This window comes from Microtus oregoni, unplaced genomic scaffold (assembly GCF_018167655.1).
Source record: "Microtus oregoni isolate MIOR12 unplaced genomic scaffold, Mior012 000073F_ref0000255, whole genome shotgun sequence".
Classification (NCBI taxonomy): Eukaryota; Metazoa; Chordata; class Mammalia; order Rodentia; family Cricetidae; genus Microtus; species Microtus oregoni.
Window position 1 is genome coordinate 3,137,677 of NW_024543986.1, and position 24,821 is coordinate 3,162,497.

General features: G+C 44.9%; 1 protein-coding gene across 1 annotated transcript in view; it reads left to right on the forward strand.

Annotated features, from left to right (window-relative positions):
* The window catches only part of LOC121441161 (BCL-6 corepressor-like protein 1), a 70,342-nt gene that overhangs the window by 25,345 nt on the left and 20,176 nt on the right, over positions 1-24,821 (forward strand). The window contains exons 4-9 of the mRNA XM_041642287.1: positions 955-1,045; positions 1,283-4,582; positions 8,939-9,104; positions 10,136-10,216; positions 12,327-12,716; positions 17,718-17,941. Of these exons, the coding sequence (XP_041498221.1) occupies positions 955-1,045; positions 1,283-4,582; positions 8,939-9,104; positions 10,136-10,216; positions 12,327-12,716; positions 17,718-17,941 (4,252 nt within the window). The remainder of the gene's footprint in view (positions 1-954; positions 1,046-1,282; positions 4,583-8,938; positions 9,105-10,135; positions 10,217-12,326; positions 12,717-17,717; positions 17,942-24,821) is intronic.

A 24,821-nucleotide genomic window follows, 5' to 3' on the forward strand; every position in this document is an offset into this window, starting at 1 on the left:
AGAAATATTTGTTCGTTTGTTTGTTGTATCGTTTTGCAGGGTTTAAATTAAGATAGGTTCTTATGATGTAGTCTTGCTAAGGACTTGAAATTCCTTACCTAGACCAGGGTCTAGGCTGGCCTTGAACTCTGCCTCTGCCTCCTGAGTGCCAGGATTTAAAAAGATGTGAATCACTGCCACATTTACTCCATTTAGCTGTTGTTTGAGACAGGGTCTCCTGTAGCCCAATTAATTTTGAGTTCCTTACCTTCCGGTCTCCACTTCCTAAGTGTTCAAATTACAAACACATGACACATGCTTGGCTAAAATGTAGTACTTTTAAAGAGCCTCTTAGTGTCAGTGACCAGATGGCCTCAAATCAGCGTCGTTGTATGTGCTGGTAAATGTGAATGTGTACAGTCTCCAGGCATGCCCGGACCACTGGATGAATTGGGGATTCAGATTTGGATTAGACTTAAACACAATGGGAATGGTGATTTGTTTTGGAAGAGATTTACCCTAATATGACACTTTCCATATAGACTTGAAACAAGCTGAGATTTAAAATGAAATGAATTTGCATGCTGTTGAGGCTGTTGAGTTCACATCTATCTCTGTTTTGATGATGCCCTGAATTCCTAGATTGAAATGGTCACCTTGATGGGTAAGCTCCAGGGCAAAGGAGAAGGTGCTAAGATGGAGTTCTCCCACACTTTTTGTGAGAACACTAGAAAGCAGGATAAGTAGCCCCAAATTCTGGTCAGACAAGGCTCCTATTGAAGAACCTGCAAAGCCGTATGCAGAGACTGCTTTGCCTCCTTGATCCCCTTAGTACTCTGCTATCCCTGAAGCCGCCGTGAAAAGTGAGATAGGAGGGTTTTGTGGGAAGGCAGAGAAGCAGGGCCGTCTAGAGAAAGTGTCAGTGGCCTAAGTCTGAGCCATATGTCACTTTTCTGGTTGTGTCTTCCCTGCCAGAAGAGCACCTCTTTCTGATGAGGAATCCACGACAGGTGACTGCCAGCACTTTGGATCTCAGGAGTTTTGTGTCAGCAGCAGTTTTTCCAAGGTAAGGATCTATGTTTTGTTATATGCTGCCCATCAAAGAGTGAGCTTTCCGGGGGTATATGGCTGAGAATGGTAGCAAGAAGACAGATGTTGCTCTAGATGAGATAGAAATTGGTACATTGGTACTTTGCAGTTGGTTGAGTTGCAGAAAGGACCAGCAGTTACCTCTTAGGCCTCAGGATACTTGGATCAGCTGCTGGGAGCTTGCTAAGATGGGCATGCTGTTCTTTCATTGCAGGTGGAGCTCACAGCAGTTGGAAGTGGCAGCAATGCCCGGGGGGCAAACCCAGATGGCAGTACAACAGAAAAACTTGGGCACAGGTCAGAAGATCAGCCTGATGATTCCCAGCCAAAAATGGACTATGTTGGGAATGCAGGAGAGGCCGAGGGCCTCCTGATGCCACTGAGCAGCCCAGGAGACGGGCTTAAGCTGCCCACTCCTGATAGCACTGAGGCCCGCCATAGCAGGGCCAATTGCTCCTGGACTCCCCTAAGCACCCAAATGAGCAAACAGGTTGACTGCTTGCCAGCCGGGGTAAAGGCTTTGGACTCTTGGCACAGTGTTGGGGAGAAGAACACTTTCATTTTGGCAACTCTGGGAACTGGAGTCCCTGTGGAGGGAACCCTGCCTCTAGTTACCACTAACTTCAGTCAGCTTCCGGCACCTATCTGCCCTCCTGCCCCTGGGTCGGCCTCTGTGTCCCCATCAGTTCCCGATCCATTCCAAGTTCCCCTTTCTGTCCCAGCCCCGGTGCCCCACTCAGGACTAGTTCCAGTCCAAGTTGCCACATCGGCTTCAGCTTCTTCTCCTCCCCTAGCACCAGTGCCCACTCTAGCTCCAGCACCGCCCTCGGTGCCTACTCTCATCTCTGATTCAAACCCTCTTTCCGTGTCAGCCTCTGTCTTGGTGCCTGTGCCAGCCTCTGCTCCCCACTCAGTCCCAGTGCCACTGTCGGCTCCTGCTCCTACTCCTCTCACTGTCTCTGTTTCTGCACCTCCCTTGGCCCTGATCCAGGCTCCTGTGCCTCCTTCAGCTCCCACTTTGGTCCTTGCTTCTGTCCCAACTCCGGTTCTAGCTCCCATGCCAGCATCCACGCCTCCAGCAGCTCCTGCCCCTCCATCTGTGCCAATGCCCACTCCAACCCCATCTTCTGGCCCGCCTTCTACCCCCACGCTTATCCCTGCTTTTGCTCCTACACCGGTGCCTGCACCCACCCCGGCCCCAATCTTTACTCCAGCCCCCACGCCCATGCCGGCTGCCACACCAGCTGCCATCCCCACCTCAGCACCCATTCCAGCCTCCTTCAGTTTGAGTCGAGTGTGTTTTCCTGCAGCTCAGGCACCAGCTATGCAAAAAGTTCCCCTGTCTTTTCAGCCAGGGACAGTGTTGACCCCTAACCAGCCGCTGGTATACATCCCACCTCCGAGTTGTGGGCAGCCACTCAGTGTGGCTACACTGCCAACTACTCTGGGAGTCTCTTCCACACTCACGCTCCCAGTTCTGCCATCTTACCTACAGGATAGGTGTCTTCCGGGTGTGTTGGCCTCCCCAGAGCTCCGCTCTTATCCTTATGCATTTTCTGTGGCCCGGCCTTTGGCTTCAGATTCGAAGTTGGTCTCTTTAGAGGTGAACAGGCTCTCCTGTACGTCCCCATCCAGCAGCACTAACACCCAGCCTGCTCCTGATGGGGTCCCTGGACCTTTGGCAGATACCTCCCTCACCACTGCTTCTGCCAAGGTGCTTCCAACTTCACAACCTTTGCTGCCAGCCCCCAGCGGGAACTCAGTCCCACCACACCCCTCCAAGATGCCAGGGGTCACCGAGCAACAAACAGAAGGAACTTCTGTTACCTTCTCTCCTCTTAAGTCACCTCCACAACTGGAGAGAGAGATGGCCTCTCCACCCGAGTGCAGTGAGATGCCTCTTGACCTCTCTTCCAAGTCCAACCGTCAGAAGCTTCCATTGCCGAACCAGCGTAAAACACCTCCCATGCCTGTTTTGACCCCTGTGCACACCAGCAGCAAGGCCCTCCTTTCCACAGTCCTGTCTAGGTCTCAGCGCACAACTCAAGCTGCTGGCAGCAATGTCACTTCCTGCCTGGGCTCCACTTCTTCACCTTTTGTTATCTTTCCTGAGATGGTGAGGAATGGAGACCCAAGCACCTGGGTAAAAAACTCAACTGCTCTGATCAGCACCATTCCTGGCACATATGTGGGAGTGGCCAACCCAGTGCCTGCATCCCTGCTGTTGAACAAGGACCCTAACCTGGGCCTTAATCGAGATCCTCGCCATCTCCCCAAGCAGGAGCCTATCTCCATCATTGATCAAGGAGAGCCTAAGAGCACTGGTGCCACTTGTGGCAAGAAAGGCAGCCAGGCTGGTGCTGAGGGACAGCAAAGCACAGTCAAATCCCGTTATACCCCAGCCCACATTGCCCCTGGGCTGCCAGGGTGCCAAACCAAGGAGCTATCTTTATGGAAACCTACAGGGCTGGCAAATATGTACCCACGATGTTCTGTCAATGGGAAACCCACTAGCACCCAGGTCCTGCCTGTTGGCTGGTCACCATACCACCAAGCATCTCTGCTTTCTATTGGCATTTCCAGTGCCGGGCAACTAACCCCCAATCAGGGGGTGCCTATCAGGCCCACCAGCATTGTTTCTGAGTTTTCTGGTGTGTCATCTCTTGGCTCCAATGAAGCTGTTCATGGACTTCCTGAGGGGCAGCCACGGCCTGGGGGCCCCTTTGCTTCAGAACAGGATGCTGTCACAAAGAACAAAACTTGCCGAATTGCTGCCAAGCCTTATGAAGAACAAGTCAATCCTGTCCTCTTGACTCTCAGCCCTCAGACAGGGACCCTGGCACTGTCTGTTCAGCCTAGCAGTGGGGACATTGGAGTGAATCAGGGACCTGAAGAATCTGAGAGCCACCTCTGCCCTGATAGTACTCCTAAGATGGAAGGCCCCCAGGCAGCCTGTGGCCTGAAGCTGGCAGGAGACACAAAGCCTAAAAACCAAGTGCTTGCTACCTATATGTCCCATGAGCTGGTCCTGGCCACACCCCAGAACTTGTGCAAGATGCCTGAGCTGCCTTTGCTACCTCATGACAGCCACTGTAAGGAACTCATTTTAGATGTGGTTCCAAGCAGCAAGAGGGGCCCCAGCACAGACCTTTCACAGCTTGGAAGTCAGGTGGATCTGGGGCGGGTGAAAATGGAGAAAGTGGATGGTGATGTGGTCTTCAATTTCGCCAACTGCTTCCGGGCTGATGGTCTCCCAGCAGTTCCCCAGAGGGGCCTGGCTGAAGCTTGGGCTAAAGCTGGGCAAACTCGAGTCAAGCGGGAAAGCGTTGGGGTCTTTACTTGCAAGAACAGTTGGCAACCAGATGAAGAGACAGAATCTCTGCCACCCAAAAAGGTGAAGTGTAACAAAGAAAAGGAAACCGAGGAAGAGCCACAGCAGCAGCAGCAGCAGCAGCCACCACCGCCACCTCAGCCACAGGATAAGCCCGTGGTCCAGAGTTCCCTGGGATCCAAGGTAGGTACCAGTATATGGCTGAGAACTTCTGATGGTCTGCTTCGCTTGTGGGTCTCTGCTGAATTTGGTGCCCTCCCTCCCAATTCCTAGATAGTGTTCTTGAATAGCTTAACTGTGTGAACAGAGCTGATGAATGGACAGAGCTTTTAATTCGTGGTCTCTATATTTTTTACCTGGAAAGGGCAAAGCTCATTCCATAGGATGTAGGAAATGATTTCATCCTTGGGGCCAGGGAAGCCATTGTCCTAGATAAAGCTGGAAAGCAGAAGAACATACTGGCGAAGGAAATCACTTAATCACAGGCTTTTCTCCAAGGACCAGTTCTTCCTGGTCCTTTAAAGATGATGGACCACTGGCCTTGGCAGTTTGGGGCCAAGGGAAGGAAGGAACTTTTTGATAGAGTCTTTTTGGCTCTATTTCTTCCTAGCTCTGTGACATTGATTAAGATAAAGCTTGCTAGTTAATCCCTCTTACCCTCAGTTCCTTCATCTCTGCAATGAGACAAATTGCATTTATTCTGAGGGTTGGTGGAAAGGTTAAATGAGATGTTGATATGAAATATCTAGAATGGGCAAATTGATAAGAGAAAAAGTAGCCTGATAATTGTCTAGGGCTAGGAGATTTGTTGAATAACCAATTAATGGGTTTCTGTTCAGGGTGATGAGATAGTTCCTATAGGATACCAGTGGTGATAGTTACACAATTCTGTGTTTACACTAAAAACAATTACATTGTACATGTAAGTAAGCAAATTGTACAGCATAGCTCAGTAAAGTTGTTAAAATTGATGAGATGGTGTACAAGTGCTTAAAATAGTACTTGGCACATAATTAAGCACTCAGTTGGTGTCAGTGGCTCCTTTTGTTTTTAGTATCACAAATAGAAGGACTCCTGCCCTCGTGGAGCTTATGTCTTGCCATGTTGACTTAATGATAGGTAGGCATAGATAACTGTAGGAGATGATTAGTTCAGTAGGCCAATTGAAAAATGAGTGGAGCAGAGAATAAAGTTACAGGATAAGGAGAAGGCAACCAGCACTTCCAGTCCCCCTCCCTTTGGAAACCAAATAATCCAGGTGTTTTGTTAGGTCACATTTTGTTGAGAAACACGTGACTGATAACTAAGCTAAGATGAGGCATTAATTCAAAACAGCCCATTGCTAGGAGTGGCCAAGAGGCAGACTAGGTTTCTGTTGCTTTCTTGAATTGTGTTTCTTTCAAAATTATTATTGCATTTATATTTATTTGTGTGTGTGTATATGTGTGGTACATGCGTGCTGCAGCATCTCTATGGAGGTCAGTGAACAATTTCAGCAGTTCTCTTTCTACTGAGTGGGCACCAAGGATTGAACTCAGATCATTACGTGTAGCAGCAAGCAGCTTTACCTGCTAATGCATCTTGCCTGCCAAAGAATTATGTTTCATTTGATGCTGCTTATCCTTTATTCTTGTTAACTGTTAACCTGAACACTGATCTTGATTCTACATCCTCCCAACTTCTTGTGTAGTTGGAATGCATCATATATTTTTACTTTCACTGCTTCCCTGGCAGAAGGTACAAACAGAAATCTCTTCTAGATGTTCTGTTATGTCTATTTTAGGATGTAAAAGTTAATGATTTAGGGCTGGAGAGATGGCTCAGTGGTTAAGAGCATTGCCTGCTCTTCCAAAGGTCCTGAGTTCAATTCCCAGCAACCACATGGTGGCTCACAACCATCTGTAATGAGGCCTGGTGCTCTCTTCTTCAGGCAAAACACGCAGACAGAATATTGTATACATAATAAATAAATTAAAAAAAGTTAATGCTCTATACTCAAAAGGGGCAACTAAAAAACAATATTTAGAAATAAATAGGACATGTTCAAGTTGTAGTGTATTGAATTTTATTTCTCCTGACTTAAAATAGTTGTTCTTTGGATGGACCTGAAGGCCAGATTTTAAGCAGTCATCTTCATTTTCCTCCTTTCTCTCTAGGTCTTTGTTTCTTGACACTTTGGTTAATAGGAACTAGCAGTAACTTGAGTTTCATTCAGCTTAGTCCTCCGCTGAGTAATGGGTAATGCCTGTACCTGGAGAATTGAGGTTTCTTTCACCTCAAATATTAGTGAGAGAGCTGTCATCCTCTTTGCTGGAACTGAGGTTTGATAACTGTACTGGAAGGTGATACAGATGTGATTAGGGGGAAAAGTGTCAGTCTTCATCCTAGTGACTAAGTAGCTGAGAAAACAATGAGAGAAGAATAGTTTGTTTTGGCTCACGGATTTGGAGATTTCAGTCCCTCATAGTGGGAAGAGTGTAGTGGAATAGAACAGCAGCCCGTGGCAGCCAAAAGGGAAGGCAGGAAGGAGAGAGGGAGAGAAAGAGAGACTGCAAATACAATTGGATGTCTGCAGTACTGGGCTCCCATTTTCCTATTTTGTGTTTAGGTGTGCTCTTGTGTGTGGGTGTACATGTCCCCAGGTACCTGTGTAGGCCCAAGGTCAGTCTTGGATGTGATTCTTCGTTAGCTGTCTATTTTGTGCTCTGAGACAGGGTCTTTCTCTGGAACCAGAAGCTCACCAATTATAATACAGTTGTTGAGGGATGCACCTAGCTCTGCTTCCCTAGTGCTGGGGTTAAAAGCATGAACTACCTCACTTAGTATTTTTCTGGTGATGAAACTCAGGTCCTCATGCTCTTGTGGCAAGTACTTGACCTACTGAACTACCTTCTCAGCCCATCACCTTTTCATTTTCCATCTGAGTCCTTGGCTTGTGGTTGGTATGATGTTCCCTACCTTTATGGCAGGTCTCTTCCTTTCTTAGTTAATTCTCTCTGGGGAAAAAAACACAGATACACCCAGAGTTACATAGCAGTTTGTCAATTTAGCCAAGTTGGCAAATCAAGATTGACCACCACATAACTTCAAAGTTTTTTGTTGTTTTGTTTTGGTTATTTTTGGTTTTGTTGTTGCTCTTTGTTTTTTTTTTTAGTTTTTGAGACAGGATTTCTCTGCGTAGTCCTGGCTGTCCTGGAACACGCTCTGTAGACCAGGCTGGCCTCGAACTCAGAGATCCACCTGCCTCTGCTTCTTGAGTGCTGGGATTAAAGGCGTGCCCCACCATACCCAGCTGACTTTGAGTGTGTCTAATGCTTCTCACATTCCCTACATCAACTATCTTATCCCATTCTTTTTTTGTTTGTTTCTGTTTTTTGAGATGATTTTTTTTTTTTCGGTAGCCCTGGCTATACTGGAACTCACTCTGTAGACCAGGCTGGCTTTGAACTCACAGAGATCTACCTTCCTCTGCCTCCCAAGTGCTGGGATTAAAGGTGTGTGCCACCACCACCCGACTTATCCCATTTTTGTTTAGTGTCATAGAGGGACCTGAAAGCTTGTGAAAATCTGTGGCTTTGGGGTAAAGTTCTTGTAGTGTGTAATCTGATAAACCAGCAGTAGATGGGAATGGGACTGAGCAGCAATAGTTGATGAAGAGACAGCAAATAGGGGAGGAGATTTTTGAAGACTGATGAGAAAAGGCCCAGATCTGAAGGCCAGCAGTCCCAGCTCTATCTTTCTATAGCAGGTATAAATGAGCTATTTTGCAGGGTGGCCTGGTAGTGGCATCCCTTGTGTTAGTATGGACGCTAGACTGTGTGTGGCCCAGAAAAAGTCAGTTGACCTATTATCTTAGAGGCTCAGTTTCTTCATCTGTTCATTGAGATAGTTGTTATGATAAAGCAAATGCTAGAGTTCAAGGTGATACAGAGTGTAAAGCAGCCTTTAATGTATACTCAGCTTCACTGTGAATGGTATACCAAACTAGGCCCTGTCCATTATCTTCACAGGGAGATGGGAATCACATCTCCTATGTAATGTTCCTCTTCTTGCTGTAGTTAAATCCATTTTCTGGCCTTAACTGGTACATGAGAAAAATTTTTCTTGACAGTTCTCAGAATTATTTTCAATTGATAGTAATACTATTCACAGTGATGTTGCTTAAACTATGTAGCTATCCAACTTGCGGAAGAGGCATTTTTCTTTAATCCCTATCTCTTGTCTACAGGTATACACAGTATGGGTCCTGACTTTGGACCTTTTAAAACAACTTTGGATGTGTGTTCAGGGGCCATAAATACAGATTTTGTAGACATCTTTAAAATTATATGGATGCCTGAAGGGAACAGCAAGGTCATTTGACTCAGTCCAAGGGAACCCTTATAGCCCACTGTGTCCTATATTGCTGTGACACAAACTCCCCCAGTCTTAACTCTAGGAAGTTCATATTCATGCATGAGCAGCAGGCACATAACTGTGGGAGAACATTCTTAAGAAGCAAACCTGACCCCAGATCTGACTCTTTCTACTTTTTCATAGTGCCGGAAGCTGCCTGGAGACCCCCAGGAACCCACCAAGCAAAGTCCCAGAGGGGCTTCAGATTCAGGAAAAGAGCACAATGGAGTCAGGGGAAAGCACAAGCACCTGAAGCCAACAAAACCAGAGTCCCAGCCTCCAGGAAAACGAGCTGACGGTCATGAGGAAGGTACCCCAAAGGCTATGCATGACCTTGTAGCCTAAGCTCCCCAGGGAGCCAGTGGAATTTTGGTGGGGAGAGAATAGTTGAAAGATTGAGTAGAAAATGAATCCTTCTCTGCTGTGGAGTAGAGATAGAATTGGAACCTCTGAAGTTCAACAGCCAAGGAGGATGGATGTATTCTGGCCTAATGCATTAGAGTACCACACATTCTGAAGTCTTAACATTGAATAAGGTGACTTGTAAACAGATAGGAGTTCTACAATAGAGTCACTAACCCATTTCCATGAGGTGGGATTAAGACTCAAAGAAAAAGCAGCTGTAAGAATACTTAGACAAAAACAGCAGAATTGGGATTCATAACACTGTTTTCTCTACCTTTTGTTATGTTGGAAAACTCCCATTCTAAAAAGGTTAAAAACCAATAGCTGACTAGCTCGCTTACTAGAAAGGTTTACAGATGTCTCAAGCCCTTTTTTAATCATTTAAGGATACCCAGAATGTTTGGGTTGGGTGTGGGATATGCTTGACCTGTATACTCTGTTGTAAATGGTCCCTCAGTGCTTTCATGGGAGATGACCCAGGCAATCCTGGCTACAATAGTCCACGTTCAGGATCTTTCTCATTGGACATGACCTACCTCTTTTACTTTGTTCTTGTATACTTGTTTCCATTTGTCTACCTCTTCCTGCCTTAACTTGCTACAGCTCAGTTAGAATGTAACGAACAAAGTTAAGTTAACCTTTGAGTTATGTAAACAGATATGCTACTTTGGGGTATGCTGTTGAGTTGATTGGATACATTGCCTTTATTGGTGCCAGTAAAAATGACCTAGCTCCCAATTTTTAAAACTACCATTCCCAAAGAAATGGGTAGTGATGGTGGCATAAGGAGAGTTAGTTGGGTTAAGCCAGTGTAACTGCAGGGCCAATACTAACCTTTTGGTTTTCTCATTTGAACATCCCATGTGGGCTTTCTGGTTTATAGATTTCTAATTATGATATTTCTGCCTTCTGTCCCTAAACCACACATCACTCTAGGTTCCTTGGAAAAGAAAGCAAAGAACAGTTTCCATGACTTCATCCCTGTGGTTCTGAGCACTCGGACACGTAGTCAGTCTGGTGAGTAAGACTAAGAGTAAAATCTTGCCTTGGCGTCCTTGGAAAGGTGGGTTGGATGGTTTTGCCATTGGTGCAAGTAGACGGTTGGAATTTTGCTTCTCTGTGCTAAAATGACAGGCTCCTTGCAGGGACAAGAGAGTCCTGGATGTGGGCAGAGGGATCACCAACAATTTTAGGTGGTTTTCTTAGCTTTGTTAGATTAGAGATTTGGCATTATCTCTTGTTAAGAGCCAGTGATGGGAGCTGGGCAGTGGTGGCACACGCCTTTAATCCCAGCACTCGGGAGGCAGAGGCAGGCAGATCTCTGTGAGTTTGAGGCCAGCCTGGTCTACAAGAGCTAGAGCTAGTCCAGGGCAGACTCCAAAAGCTACAGGGAAACCCTGTCTCGAAAAACCAAAAAAAAAAAAAAGCCAGTGATGGAAAGAAGAAAGGCCCCTGCCACTCAGAAAGTTTTGATAATATCTATCACATAGGGTGATGAGATTCTCAGTGATCATGAGATAGATCTGTAGCTCCTTTGCTGGTATGGCAGACTGTGATGTGGGAAGCCAGGAGGTCTTCCCTTGAGCAAGAGGAGGAGGTGCTTCCCACTGCAACTAAGAGGAGAAAGGTAGAAAGGCATTGAGTGTTCTGGGCAGCCACTATCACTTTTGATCCACTGAACTTGTCTAGGGTCTAAAGAAGATAGTCATTTCCAGTTTGTGCTCTTTTCTGCTGACTCTCTGCTGGCTCTCTGTTGGCACATAGGACAGAGATGGTTGCCTGCATTCACCCAGATTTCCATGCAAATTGGAAGGAATGGAGAAACATGACCCAATATAGTCAATGATCTGACATCTCCTTAACTGGCACCCCAGCACATGGCGAGCTCTGTAGTAATTGGGGCTTATAATGATGACCCAGAGGCCTCACAAAGTCCTGAAGTGTCCTCTGAATCATCAAAGAGTGATTACATTATGGCCAGTCCCATTTTTGTGTTAAACACATTGAGCTGTATTTGATTCTTTGGAAATTGGTGATTTCTGTGTGATCTCTATGGTGATTCTGTATTAACCATAATATTAGATTAACTGGAACACACTGTTCCCTGCCTGGTCCATATAATGCAAAGTTTAGTGGGATACTTGCTATCTTTAAACACTCTGACCAACTTGAAGCTTTGGTCAAGGATGCCTTTTTCCCTCCAACCATTGCTGTCTTCCGCTGACCTCACTGGGCTCTTGGGATTGTTGCGTTAACAGCTGGGCTTTGGGAGAAACATGGTGGTGTTGTTTCTAAGGAAGCTGCTAGATCTCCTGTAGTGTAAAACTAGACCAATTTTTAGAATTGTGCTTTTATTGTTAGCAGAGTTAAGGGTAAGTGAGAAGAGAGAAAATAGCCTCTTGGCAAGGTGGCCCAGCAGAGTAGGAAAGATGCTGTTTGTCCCCGGGTGATCAGGAGTGGAGGGGGTGTGCTCTCCCAGCTGCAAGGAACAGCTGCAGTGGATGGGCAGATGGACGAGAAAGAAAACTCCACCCTTGAACTTCTGGCTATGCTGTAGGGGGTGGGATCAGTTTAATGGAAGCTGGCCTGCTGTGTTCTACTGGGACATGCCTGAGTCAGGCTATGTCCCTAGGAACGGGACTCCTTGCTTCCCTCTTAGAGATACTCTTCTTTTGTGATGATTCTGCTTGGCCAGGGTAGCTCTATTGGCCATAATGGTGAATCACAGAGTTGTTGGTTCCTAAGTTGTTACACCAGGCTTCCTTACCTAACCCTTGCCTTCAGCTCAGATGGTCTTTACCAAACAACAGAGAACTGTAGTTCTCTCCTGCCCTTTATGCTATGTTTAGCTCCTGGTAAACACTAGGCAAGAGTTTGTGAAATGAATTCAGGAAACACTGTGCCATGGATGAGTAAGGATGGTTTTTACTACTTCAGAATTGTATGGTATTTTGTACTCTATAAAGTAAGTACTTAAGCATAAAAGACTGTCCTGTAAATATACCACTAAAAACTGACAAAGCCTGAACTTGAACTCTGTGAAATCCTACTCCAGGACAGTTGTATCAATACCGTACTTAATCCCTTGAAGAAACACCTGAAAGCCTTCTGTATATTTCATTCATAGGAAGCATCTGTAGCTCCTTTGCTGGTATGGCAGACGGTGACATGGGAAACCAGGAGGTCTTCCCTACAGAGGAAGAGGAGGAGGTGGCTCCTACCCCAGCTAAGAGAAGAAAGGTGAGAAAGACCCAAAGGGATACCCAGTACCGCAGCCATCATGCCCAGGACAAGACCCTGCTGAGCCAAGGCCGCAGACATCTGTGGCGAGCCCGAGAGATGCCCTGGAGGACAGAGGCTGCCCGGCAAATGTGGGACACCAATGAAGAGGAGGACGAAGATGAGGAAGAGGGCCTGGTGAAGAGAAGGAAACGGAGACGACAGAAGAGCCGAAAATACCAGACTGGAGAGTACTTGACAGAACAAGAAGAAGAGCAACGTCGGAAAGGGAGAGCAGGTAAGGTTGGCCATGGCGCTGCTATCCCTGTTGTGAATTCAGCTGGGAAGCTGCAGGCACAGTGGCATTCATACCACCTCTTCACCAGTATGTGGCTTCAAATCTAGAAGGAATGAATTCAGACTAGCCTACCAGTAAACTGAGGACTTGGAAACCCCTGCCTTCCACCTTCTTATAGACATCTGAAACTGTGGTTTATGCCATGGTAACTTTCTTGGCATGGGTCACTGTTGTACTAGGGAGTTTTGGTTGGCTTGAAAGAGTCAAGTCTTTGGAGAATATAGGTTCTTTCTTTTGTAATCTTGGGTTTTAAAAGGGGGTGGGGCTGGAGGGATGGTTCAGAGGTTAAGCACACTGGCTGCTCTTCCAGAGGTCCTGAGTTCAATTCCCAGCAACCACGTGGTGGCTCACAACCATATATAATGAGATCTGGTGCCCTCTACTGACCTGCAGGTATACATATAGTACATATATGTATATTATGTATCCATGCACTGTATACATAATAAATAAATTAAAAAAAAAGAAAGAACAACCAGGTGTGGTGGTATAAGCCCATTATCAAGCACTCAGGAGGTTGGGGTAAGAGGACAGTGAGTTTGAAGCCACCCTGGGTTACATAGTGAGATCTTGTCTTAAAACAAATAAGGAGGACATTGGCTGCCATACCTGGGATGCCTTTGCTCATAAACTAAAATGAAAAGTAATAGTTTTCTAAAGGCAACAGAAAAACTTGAAATATGTAAAATCTAGTTTCTCAGTTAAAGCCACAAGTAGTTTTTCAGAGTCAGAGTAAAGTTCTGAAGTGACATAGGTGACAGAGTATTTGCTGGTCCTGAGCTGTGAAAGCAGGCAGTTCAGAAAGAAAACTTTCTGTGACCATGTCAAATGCTTTAAATAGGATCATGGAGGGATAGACAAGAGGCTTATACCAGTATCCTTCGTTAATACAGTTCAGGTTTGTTCCCATAGTAGGTTTCTAACTGAACAAAAAGCCCATCTCTGGATTCCATAGGAACATGTTCATCTTTCCTTATTCACTGACCATTTCCCTTGAAGCAGCAATCAGTTGTTTCTTATGGTGTATTCACTCTGAGCTGCTGATAAATATGTATAGTTCCCTTATTATCTAAAGTAAAAGCAGCTCACATTGAGTAGTCAGTAGATCCTGGGTATACTATAATGCAAAGAAGGCTTAACCTCATTTCTGACTCTGTTTAAGTGGAGATATGTATAGGATACCTATCCCTAAGACTCGAGGGTAATTGAGCTCATTTTCATCAACTATCTGAACAAGGGCAATTTTCCCCTTCTTCTGCCAGAACCCAAATGGATTAGTCATGAACGAGCTGTCAAACCATTGGCCTCCACCTCTTGTTGGGATGACGAGAAGCTTTTGTATCACTCAATCCTCTCTAATGAAGGCTGCTTCCCTAGCTTGGGAACTTATCATAGAGTTATCAGCTCTTTTTTATTTTTTATTTTTTTATTTTTTAGGGGGTGTCTCTGTTATGTAGCCCTGGCAATCCTGAAAATCTCTAGACCAGGCTAGCCTTGAACTCACAGAGATCTATCTGCCTCTGCCTCTGCTGGGATTAACAGCATGTGCCACCACTCCCAGCTTGAGTTCTCAGCAGTTTCAATCAGAAGAACCTCTTTGGAGTTGCCTAGTCTTATTTGCTACTCAATACATACACAGAGAGATAAGTTTCCATAGCATCATGATAGGGATTTACTAGCCTTTGCTAAAACATCTACCAGTAAACATAGAGGACACCAGTGATTAAGGTATCTTTGGAGGCAGCCCAGATTGTTGAAAAATATATCATTCTTCTTCTTGGGTATGCCTGGGAACTTTGTGTTGGCACATCTCTTCATGCAGAATTTTTTTTCTTTCTTTTTCTTTCTTTTTTTTTTGTTTTTGAGACAGGGTTTCTCTGTAACTTTGGAGCCTGTCCTGGAACTAGCTCTTGTAGTCCAGGCCGGCCTCAACTCACAGAGATCCGCCTGCCTCTGCCTCCCGAGTGCTGGGATTAAAGGCGTGCGCCACCACCGCCCAGCTCAGAAATTTCTTTTTAAACTATATTTTTATTAATTGTTTGAGATTTCTTTTTGTTTATGAGAATAAGGCATTAGATCTTCTGGATCCTCTTTAACTGGAGTTACAGATAGTTGTGGACCCATGTGGGTGCTGGTAATCAAACCTGTGTCCTCTGGAATATCATCTAGTGCTCTTAACCGCTGAGCCATCTCTTCAGCTCATGTGAGAATTTCTTAACAACATTTCTCCTCAGAAAGCTCCAGTTTCCCTTACCTATTTTCAATCTGGCTTTGAGGTCAGTGTCAGAGAAGTAAGAAATGGACAAACTAGACAGACCACCCTACTCCTATCTAACTCTTGTAACCTCTCCTTTCATCCTGTGCATGGCTCTCTGTCTTTTTATTCTGTGAAAGAGGTAGAAAGACCCATTTCCATGCACCTACCCATTACCTTCACTCTGTGCTTTTGTAGGCTAGCATAAAGCTCTGTTTCTTCTGCAACTGAATATACTACAGTTTGCCCTGGCCTTGGTACATGGAATAGATGGCTATTTTCTTCTTTATTGAACTCTGTAATGTGGTTTCCCCATGTTTCCTGCAGTTTTCACAAGGCATAGTTCTGTTCCTTCCTCTTGCTTTAACCCAAACTTGTTGGGTCAGAAGCCCAGGATTAAGGCTGGGTATGGTGGTATATGCCTTTATTTGCAGCACTCAAGAAGCAGAGGTAGGTGAATCTTCATGAGTTCTAGACTAACCTGGTCTACATAGTGAACTTCAGGCCATCCAGGACTATATACTGAGACCCTGTCTTAAAAACAAGAAGCCGGATGGTGGTGGTGCATGCCTTTAATCCCAGCACTCAGGAGGCAGGGGCAGGTGGATCTCTGAGTTTAAGGCCATCCTGGTCTACAGAGTGAGTTCTAGGTCATCCAGAGCTACACAGAGAAACACTGTCTCAGAAAGCAAAACAAAGACACAACCTAAAAGATACCTGCTGGGAAAGTGAAAATCAGTTTCTTCAATGGAGAAACACTGGATATATCATCTACACTCCAGGGCACCCATGAATAGTTGGGCAACACAAATGAATTTCATGGTTTTTTTTTTTGTCTCTCTGGGATTTTTTTTTTATTTTTATTTTTTGAAAGGAAGAGAAATAGAAAAATAACATGATGAAGTTGGGTAGGTGGGGAAGATCTGGGGAAGGGGAAACATTTTCAAAATATATTGTCTGGAAAATTTTTAAGTAAAAAAAATCAAGAAAAAAGTCCTGAGTTTGAGTGCTCTTGCTGGAAGTGTCATTAGAGAACATGTAGCACAGTGTTTTTTGGATATACTGTGAGGACCCACTAATATACTAGGTGGAAAAGGGGATAAAAGAACAGCTAGGGCTTCTTTCTTATATGCATAAGCTATAGCCAATTCTTCATTCCTTTTTGTCGTTATTGTTGTTTTTGAGACAGGGTCTCTCTCTACATATAGCCCTTGCTGTTTTGAAACTCGCTTTGTAGACCAGGATGGCCTCAAACTCACAGAGCTCCATCTACCTCTGCCTCCCGTGTGCTGGGATTAAAGGCGTACGCCACCATACCACCCAGTTTTCCAGTTTTGAATAAGGACTCCTACATCTGCATCTGCCCTTGACAATTTCACATATGAGAGTCCATGTCAAGTTTGGGGTGGGGGTAAATTGAGAACTCTGGGGTTTCAATCCCTTCATTTCACAGGTGGTACAAACTGAGGTTACAGTTAGTTCATAGCCTTGTTGATCTTTTGTGTGCTAGGCTCAGTGTTCAATCTTGCACCAAAGTCATAATATTAATGCCTTAATCTTTATAACACTTTATGGAAAATTTTGCTTGTATCACCTCAATTCTGCTACCATTTCTGGGACTTGAAATATATTCTCCCCATTTATAGATACGAAAAATGAGGTTCAAAGAGATTATGAATTGCCTCTATTCCGTTGCATAGTTAATGATAAGCCAGGGATACGAATGTACTAGTTTTTAATTGGTTAGGATGCTTGCTTATAAAGCACAAAGGATTGAGTTTAATTGCCAGTACTACATAATCTGGCTGGGGTGGAATATGCCTGTAATTCCAGGAAGGAGGTGGAGGCAGGAGAATGAGAAAGGCAGAGCCATTGGCTACATGTTGAGTTCAAGGTTGACCCGTTACAAAGTGCAGCAACAAACAAGAGAGACTTCCTTGCCAAAATACAAGGTGGAAGCAGAGAACTGAAACCTGATGTTGGCCTCTGACCTCCATGTGCTCACTGTAGCACACAAGTGTCCATACTCACACAACTGCATACATATATATTCATACATACAAGCCACACAACTCTATTGTGAGTACAAGTGAATGTTTTATGTCACCTACACAAGAGGTTTAGGGCAGGTCCTATGGTGTGAGGCTCTTGCTAGTGGAGTTTGTAGCAGGCCTTTTTGAAATTACAATTCTAGACACATGTTGCCTTGTACCAGTGATACCAATGACTTGATTTCCAATCAAGGAAGGTAGTAGCTTTCTGCCATTACATATAAGTTAAGTAGGCCCATAGCACCTTCTGGGCTGGGGAGTTTCTGTTGCATTGATGTTGGTGTCTTCAGAGAGTGACAAACAGTTGGATGAGGAGAACCGAGACCATAAAGTCAGCTTCTACTTTGATTTTACATCCCCACTGTACTTGACTATTCAGCAAAGCTGCTAAATTGATTTTCATTTTGGAGAAAGAAAGAGGATCGAGAAAAGGCTGAAAAGAGATTCTGGTTTGCTCTGGGCTATGGGGAGAGCGTTTTTTTAAATGACCCACATTTTGAGGGCTAGCCAGATGGGCTGCCCCCTGCTGGCAGTGCTGGAAACTCTCCTACGGGTAGAGGAGGGATTTGTATGGTGAAGCACTAAAGGATGGTGTTCCATTTCTCTTACAGTCATTCTTTCCTGTTTCTTGTTCAGATTCAAAGGCCCGTAAGCAGAAGACTTCCTCCCAAAGTTCAGAGCACTGCCTCAGGAACAGGAACCTTCTCTTGTCCAGCAAAGCCCAGGGGATCTCGGACTCACCAAACGGTTTCCTCCCAAATAATCTGGAGGAACCAGCCTGCCTTGAAAATTCAGAAAAGCCATCAGGAAAACGAAAGTGCAAGACCAAGCACATGGCAAACGTCTCAGAAGAGGCAAGGGTGCGTGGCCACCAAAGAGATCAACATGGGGGGATATGGGCTAGAAAGGCAGACTTTCTACCAGGTCCCTCTGGCAGTAATTTCCTCAGTGAGGGTGAAGGGAACACGTAGATAAGGAAGGTCAGCTACTGTGTATGAAAGTATTCTAGCCAGGCGATGGTGGCGCACGCCTTAATCCCAACACAGACGAAGGCAGAGGCAGGCGGATCTCTGTGAGTTCGAGACCAGCCTGGTCTACAGAGCTAGTTCCAGGACAGGCTCCAAAGCCACAGAGAGACCCTGTCTCGACCCCCCCCCCCCCCGCCAAAAAAAAGAAAGTATTCTAAACTAGTTCTAGAAGGCTTGGGACAGATTCGAGAAGTGGAGACTAAAGTTATAGGTAACTATATGGTTTCACCCCTGATGTCGTTTCCCCAGCCACCTTTATGTCTCGTTTGAGTTAAGGTGTGGTTAAAGCATATGGCAGGGTGCTAGCCTGCATAGATTGTTAGCATCTAATCGAGAAGCTTTTGTCTGAGCTTAACTCCCCAGACACCAGTCATGGAGCTTTCTGAGACAATCAAGGTAGACTACACCTTGTAGAAACCAGGATATTGTTGAACAGACCAAGGTTTCTTTTTTTTTCTTTTTTTCCTTTTTTTAAAAGGATTTATTCATTTATTATGTATATAACACTCTGCCTCCATGTATGACTGCACGCCAGAAGAGGGCAACAGATCTCACTACAGATGGTTGTGAGCCACCATGTGGTTACTGGGAATTCAACTCGGGACCTCTGGAAGAGCAGCCAGTGCTCTTAACCACTGAGCCATCTCTCCAGCCCCTAGACCAAGGTTTCTTGAGGGTCCAGGTTAGCTGTTTTCCCTATCCCGAACCCTGTTCCTTTGCCTCATGAGGAAGCCTAGATTGGGTACTCACCAGTTAGGCAGGCAAGCATTCTTTGAATCTTTTTTCAAAATCACCAGTTCATTTGGTTCTGATGTTCATGACAACTGGTGTTGGTATCAGATTCTTCAGGGTACCAGTAAAGAAAAAATAAGACAGTCCTCATGATGGGTGCCTTTTACATTTGAAGGAGGTGAATGTCCAGTGTGTACCTATGATAGGTAGGCATCTGTCACTGACAACCCAAAATCAAAAGGCTGTGTTGGTTAGTTGCAATTCCTACCCTTCTGTCTAGCTTTCAAGTAGGAATTCCTGAATGGTACTAGCAAAGAAAGGGTGGATGCTTGTCTTCCCCCACCCCTTCCTCCTTCCTCCCTCATTAATCCTTGTTGCAGCTTACACAAGGCACTCAAGTCTATTTGCTCATCTTTAAAAATGGGCGGTGGTGGCGCACGCCTTTAATCCCAGCACTCGGGAGGCAGAGGTAGGCGGATCTCTGTGAGTTCGAGACCAGCCTGGTCTACAAGAGATAGTTCCAGGACAGGCTCCAAAACCACAGAGAAACCCTGTCTCGAAAAACCACAAAAAAATAATGGAGCTGATGCTCCTAGTCCTTTCTGTCTCACAAGGGTGCTTGTGGGGAACAAAGGAGGCAATGGCTCTGACAGGCTTTCATAGCGGTAAAGTGTTCTCTCAGGGTTGGTATGCCTCCTTGCACTTCAGGCAGAGACAGAAATGAGAGAACAAGAAGTACAGCATGATTAGCTGGCCTGGCGTGGCAGGATGTCCATTCCCTGTAACCCGTAGATTATGAGAAAGATAGGAGCCCACTGAAGAGTACAGAAACCTGCTTCTTTCCTGTTGTCAGTCTTTATTTCATGTATGTTCTTGTATCATGTATGTACACACATTCAGGTGTATAAATGCAGGTTCATGCCACAGCACAAGTGTGCAGGTCAGAGGGCAACCTTGATTGTAGGTCTTTACCTTCTACCTTATTTGAGAAATTCTCTTTGTTGTTTTCCTGCTACATATACAGGATGAAGTAGCATAAAATTTTCTGTCGATTCCTCTGTATCCACCTCCCACCTTACCCCAGAGTTCTGGGTTTATAGGCACTTGTACCACAACTCCAGCTTTGTATGGGTTCTGGGGATTCAAACTCGGGTCCTCATGCTTATATGGCAATTGCTTTTACCCACTGAGCCATCTCCCCAGGCTCCCTGTTGTCATTCTCAATCCCTGAGTGCTTCTTAGAGGTAGGCACATGGATTGTAGTCATGTAAAGGACTTGTGTGAGGTGACTCAATGGTCTTGCTTGCCAGTATCAGGATGTGAAACAAATTTGTCTGCCTCAGGAGGAGCCCTGGTTGTCAGTGTGCCTTGCCATCTTCAATAGGTGCTTTCTGCCTATTTCTGGGACATCCCTGGCAAGTGGGTAAGTAGGCAGAAAACACTGCCACCTTTAAGCAGTTCTGAGAGAGGAAGAGGTCCCAGGATCCTGCCCTCTCCTCCCCTTCTTTTCTGGACACTCAGATGGCCCCATCCCACACAAAGGTAGCCAGCCGCTTGACGCTCAGCAGCGCACTCTTATACCTCTGTCTGGTTGTTCTGTCTGGCGAGTGTCTGCTAAAACGTTCTCCTGGAGAGGGTTTTGTCTCTCCCCAGGGCCTCCCTTCCTCCCTCCTGCTTTTCTTTCTCTCCCAGTCATCACCACCTGCTCCAGTTGCCCCCATGGCATGGGGCTTTGTAGTAGGAAGCAAGGCAGGGGGAGGGTTGGGGGACGCTCCTGCATCACTAAAGCAGGGCATTGGCCAAGGGCTTCTTCCCACAGAGGCTCAGAGCCAGGGGGAAGAGGAGGGGGAACAGGTCCCCCTACTTGTTCTCATTCCTCCCCTTCCCAGGCAGCTTTCTTGCCTGCTCTAGCAGCCTGGCCTCCAGAAAGAAACTTACCCTTTAGAGCCTGGCTTAGCTTAGCAAAAACCTATGTACATTGCCTCATATCTTCCAATCCTGCCATTGTATTCTCCATCTTCCTGGTGGTAAAACAGTATCATATCCTCATGGTTGGTGCTTTCTTGCTAGGGATTGTACCCTTTTGCTATGGAAACTGGTTATGACTTCTCATGATCTTCAGATTCACCAGATGGCACAGATTCCCTGGACCTGCATGTTTTGTCTGTTAGTGTTCCTTTCTACACTTTATGTAACTTCCTAGGTAATTCTTCTGACTGCTCAAGGCTTTCTACATGGAAAGCTTGAATCAAGTAACACATAATTGTGATTGATAAGGTACCCAGCTCAGATGTCAGTGCTGGAAGCAACAAAAGAGAAGGTGACGGTGTGAACTGTCCCCCTAAGGAGCTTAAGAACTAGATAGAGAGCCAGGTGTAGAGGGTAAAGAAAAGTTGCTTGATCCCTGAGTTGGAGGTCAGCTTAAGCAATGTAGTGAGACACAGTCCTAAAGGACATTTAAAAAGGAAAAAAAAAATAACCTTATTAGGGGATTCACAACTTACCCATAGAAAACAGCAAGAAAATAAGGAAGTAAGGTGTCAGACTATGTGATTCTAAGTAGGCTCTGGATATACAGAAAGAGGGCAGGGGGCTAGAGCATTGTAGAATAATGTAGCAGACATTGGTTAAGTGAAATCTCAATGCTCTGAGGGTTTTGAATAAACACACATGTTAGCTCCATTATGGTGTAACAGATCACTCAAAAATCTAGTGATTCTGCACAGCAATAAGCATATATTGTCTCATAGTTTCTGGAGCCCAGAAATTGAGGCGCAGCTTAGCTGACACCAGTGTGGAGTTTTACATAAGGTTGCGGTCAGGTGTTAGAGCTACCTCTAGACTGGGTAGATGTGCTCCCAGTGTAGTGCATACATGCGGCAGGGGTGATGATGCTGGCTGTTGACAGGAGGCCTCTTTTCCTTTCCTCATGGATCTCCTCAAAGGGCTGCTCACTTTCCCCACAGAATATGAAAGTCACGTCCCACCCTTTGCAGTCTCCTATTACCTAGGTGAGCCTTATCCCATGTGGGAAAGGAGCTTGACTGTTGGGGTAGGGTTCTCAGTCCGTCATGGTGGCCACCCCTTTGTCTTCTTTCTGGCTTCTAATGGATTATGTCTCTCTTGTATGTGGGGTATACTTAAGCCCTGCTAACAGCCCTCAGGGGTTGTTCATATCTTAGGCTTGCAGCTGCATGGAGCTGAGGATGCTCCCACTTTTGAATACAATGGTTCTTTGAATACAGTTACTTCAACACAGTTATTCCTCATCTAGAACCTGAGTTTGAGGTGCAAGTGACCAAGGAAAGCACAGGATAACAAGCAATAGGAACCTTCTGTGTACCTTCAATGGTGGGGGCAAATGGAAGCACCCATGGGTCACTTCAGAGGACAGAACTCTTAGAACATTTGTAGCCCATACATAGCCTTTGTAATGGTCATCTCAAAGGCCTTCCACGGGAGAAAGTAAGGCTCAGAGGAGTTAGGCTGTGCTTCAGGTGTTATAACTAGTGGATGGCAGGAGCAGACTTCAAACCCAGCCCTGTCTGGTTCCAGAGCCCACAGTCCACTGCCCTGGGTGGGCCTGAATATAATCTTAGGCTGTGGTATGATGAAAGATGGGAGAAGCCTGCGAGACTGGATATGGGGCAGGTTTATATGATAAGAGTGAAGGTATTGAAAATTGTGACTAGTCATACTTCAGTCTCTTGTGTTTCTTTGTTCTTCTCATTACTTACGGACATTGCTTATCCAAAACCTCAACAGCAGGTAGAAGAGGCTTGTCAAGTGCTTTAGAGAAGATGGCCCGTCTCTGAAGTAATAGGAGCTAATAGGAGCGGCGGCGAGGCTGCGTCCCCAACACCCCAGCCGCCTGCCCGGCTAGCTTATGCCCCAAAATAATTACACAGACACTGTATTCTTTTAAGCACTGGTTGGCCCTTTAGCTCTAGCACTTACAGGCTAATTCTCACATCCCGATCAACCCATCTCTAATAATCTGTGAGAACCGGTCTTACTGGGAAGATTCTAGCCTAGTCCATCCTGGGTCGGAGCTTCATGCCGGGAGCGGGGCATGGCGTCTCTCTCAGGCGTCTGCTCGTGAGAGGAAAGCTGTCGAGACTCTGACCTCACTTCCTCTTCCTCCCAGTGTTCTGTCCTGTTTTCTCCTCCTACCTATCCTCTAACCAATAAAATGGGCCAGGGCAGTGCCTTTATTAGCCAATGACCTTCCTCCATCATTTCCCCTTTTTCGGTTTAAACAAAAAAAAGGCTTTAACATAGCAAAATTACATATAACAAAACAGTTATCAAGTAAAAGTTACAATAATCTTTATCATAACTAAGGAAAACTATAACTATAACTAACTATTCTTAACTCCATCAAAGACTCCAGAAAGATATATTACCTAAGTAAACAAGAACTAAGAAACTTCAAACTCTAGAAATGACAAAGACATCTCGCTGTCTGGACAGTCACCCAAAGTTCTTTTGTACCGTTGGGGCATCCATCTTCAGCCTTCAGGCCCATAGTATCCAGCAGACATATTCATCAAGCAGGAAATTCCAAAGGCAGTCACTATCTGCTTGTCCTGAAGAATGTCTCGCAGACTCTCTCATGAATCAGGAACCCAGAAAGATCATCTCACATTTAGGCAAGTTCAGTAGTCCTCTCTCTGCGGGTTCTCTGTTAACAGTTTATGCAATAGTCCAGGCAAGAACAGTTTCTTGCACAAATGGCTATCAAACTCCATAAGGATCCTCTTCGATGCCCATCTTCCTCTTGAAGTAGATTGGTGCTGCCAGGAGCAGAGTGTCTCATTGTCATGAAAAGTCCTAAGTTATTAAAATATTTTAAATGCCATATTCTGCAGCCTTTGAGAGATATGAAGAATGCCTATCTGAAATATATCTCTATATGTCTAGAAAATCTAACTAACATGACTACAAGCTTTACTATTATCGATGATTATCCATCAACAACCTATACTTCTTAATTATACAGTACATATTTAAATGAACTACACTATCACAATACCTTAATCAAAATCAGAAACACTTATACATATAACAAAATTGACCTTAAATCTCTATCAATAAAGCAAAATCTATACTAATGTAAATTATTCATATCTATATCATATCCCCCTTTAAATGTAAAAGGACGTTTATAAACCATATTTGGGAACATGGACGCAGTTTTTTCTCTCCAAACTGCTTCCTGCTGAATGGGGGCGTCTTTAATTAGGTCTTTCATGGCATAACCTGTGTGCTAATTTCATCTCAGTTGGCAGTTGAGCAAAGCAATTTTTTGAAGGCGTGCACAGGAACCATTCAGGAGGACGTGGTCCATCATACCAAATCAGAGTAGAAGAAATGAACAGCGTCTCATCCTCTGTGAAAACAAAATAAGAAACTCCTTTCCAAAGTATCATATCCTTAGATCCAAATTCATAATATCTATGTTGGATTAGTTCAGCAGTATTTATAAATAAATATCTTTTAGCATCTGTTTCTCCTTCCTCAGCATTTAAACAATTCAAAGAGAGCATAATAGCATACAGTATCAAAAGTCTCTGTGTATTTTCCATCTTTGTACGCTTTATTTTAACCTCTATTTTGTTTATTTTTACTTTCAACTCTTTGCTTTTTGAGACAGGTTCTCTGTATCTTTGACCTGAAGTAACTCTGTAGACCAGGCTGTCTTTGAACTCTCAGAGATCAGCCTGTCTCTGCCTCCCAGGCATTTGGGATTAAAGGTGTAAACTACTACACCTTGAACTCACAGAGATCTGTTTGTCTCTGCCTTCTAGGCACTGGGATTAAAGGCGTGTGCTACTACACACAACAACTCTCTTCCTTTTTTTGTTTTTTACTTTAAGAACTTCAACTTTTAGTCTGCATATATTTTTAACACACTTTAAGCCATTCAGAAATTTTTCTCTGTCTTTGAATCTCTCTTTACTGTATATCTCTCTTTTTC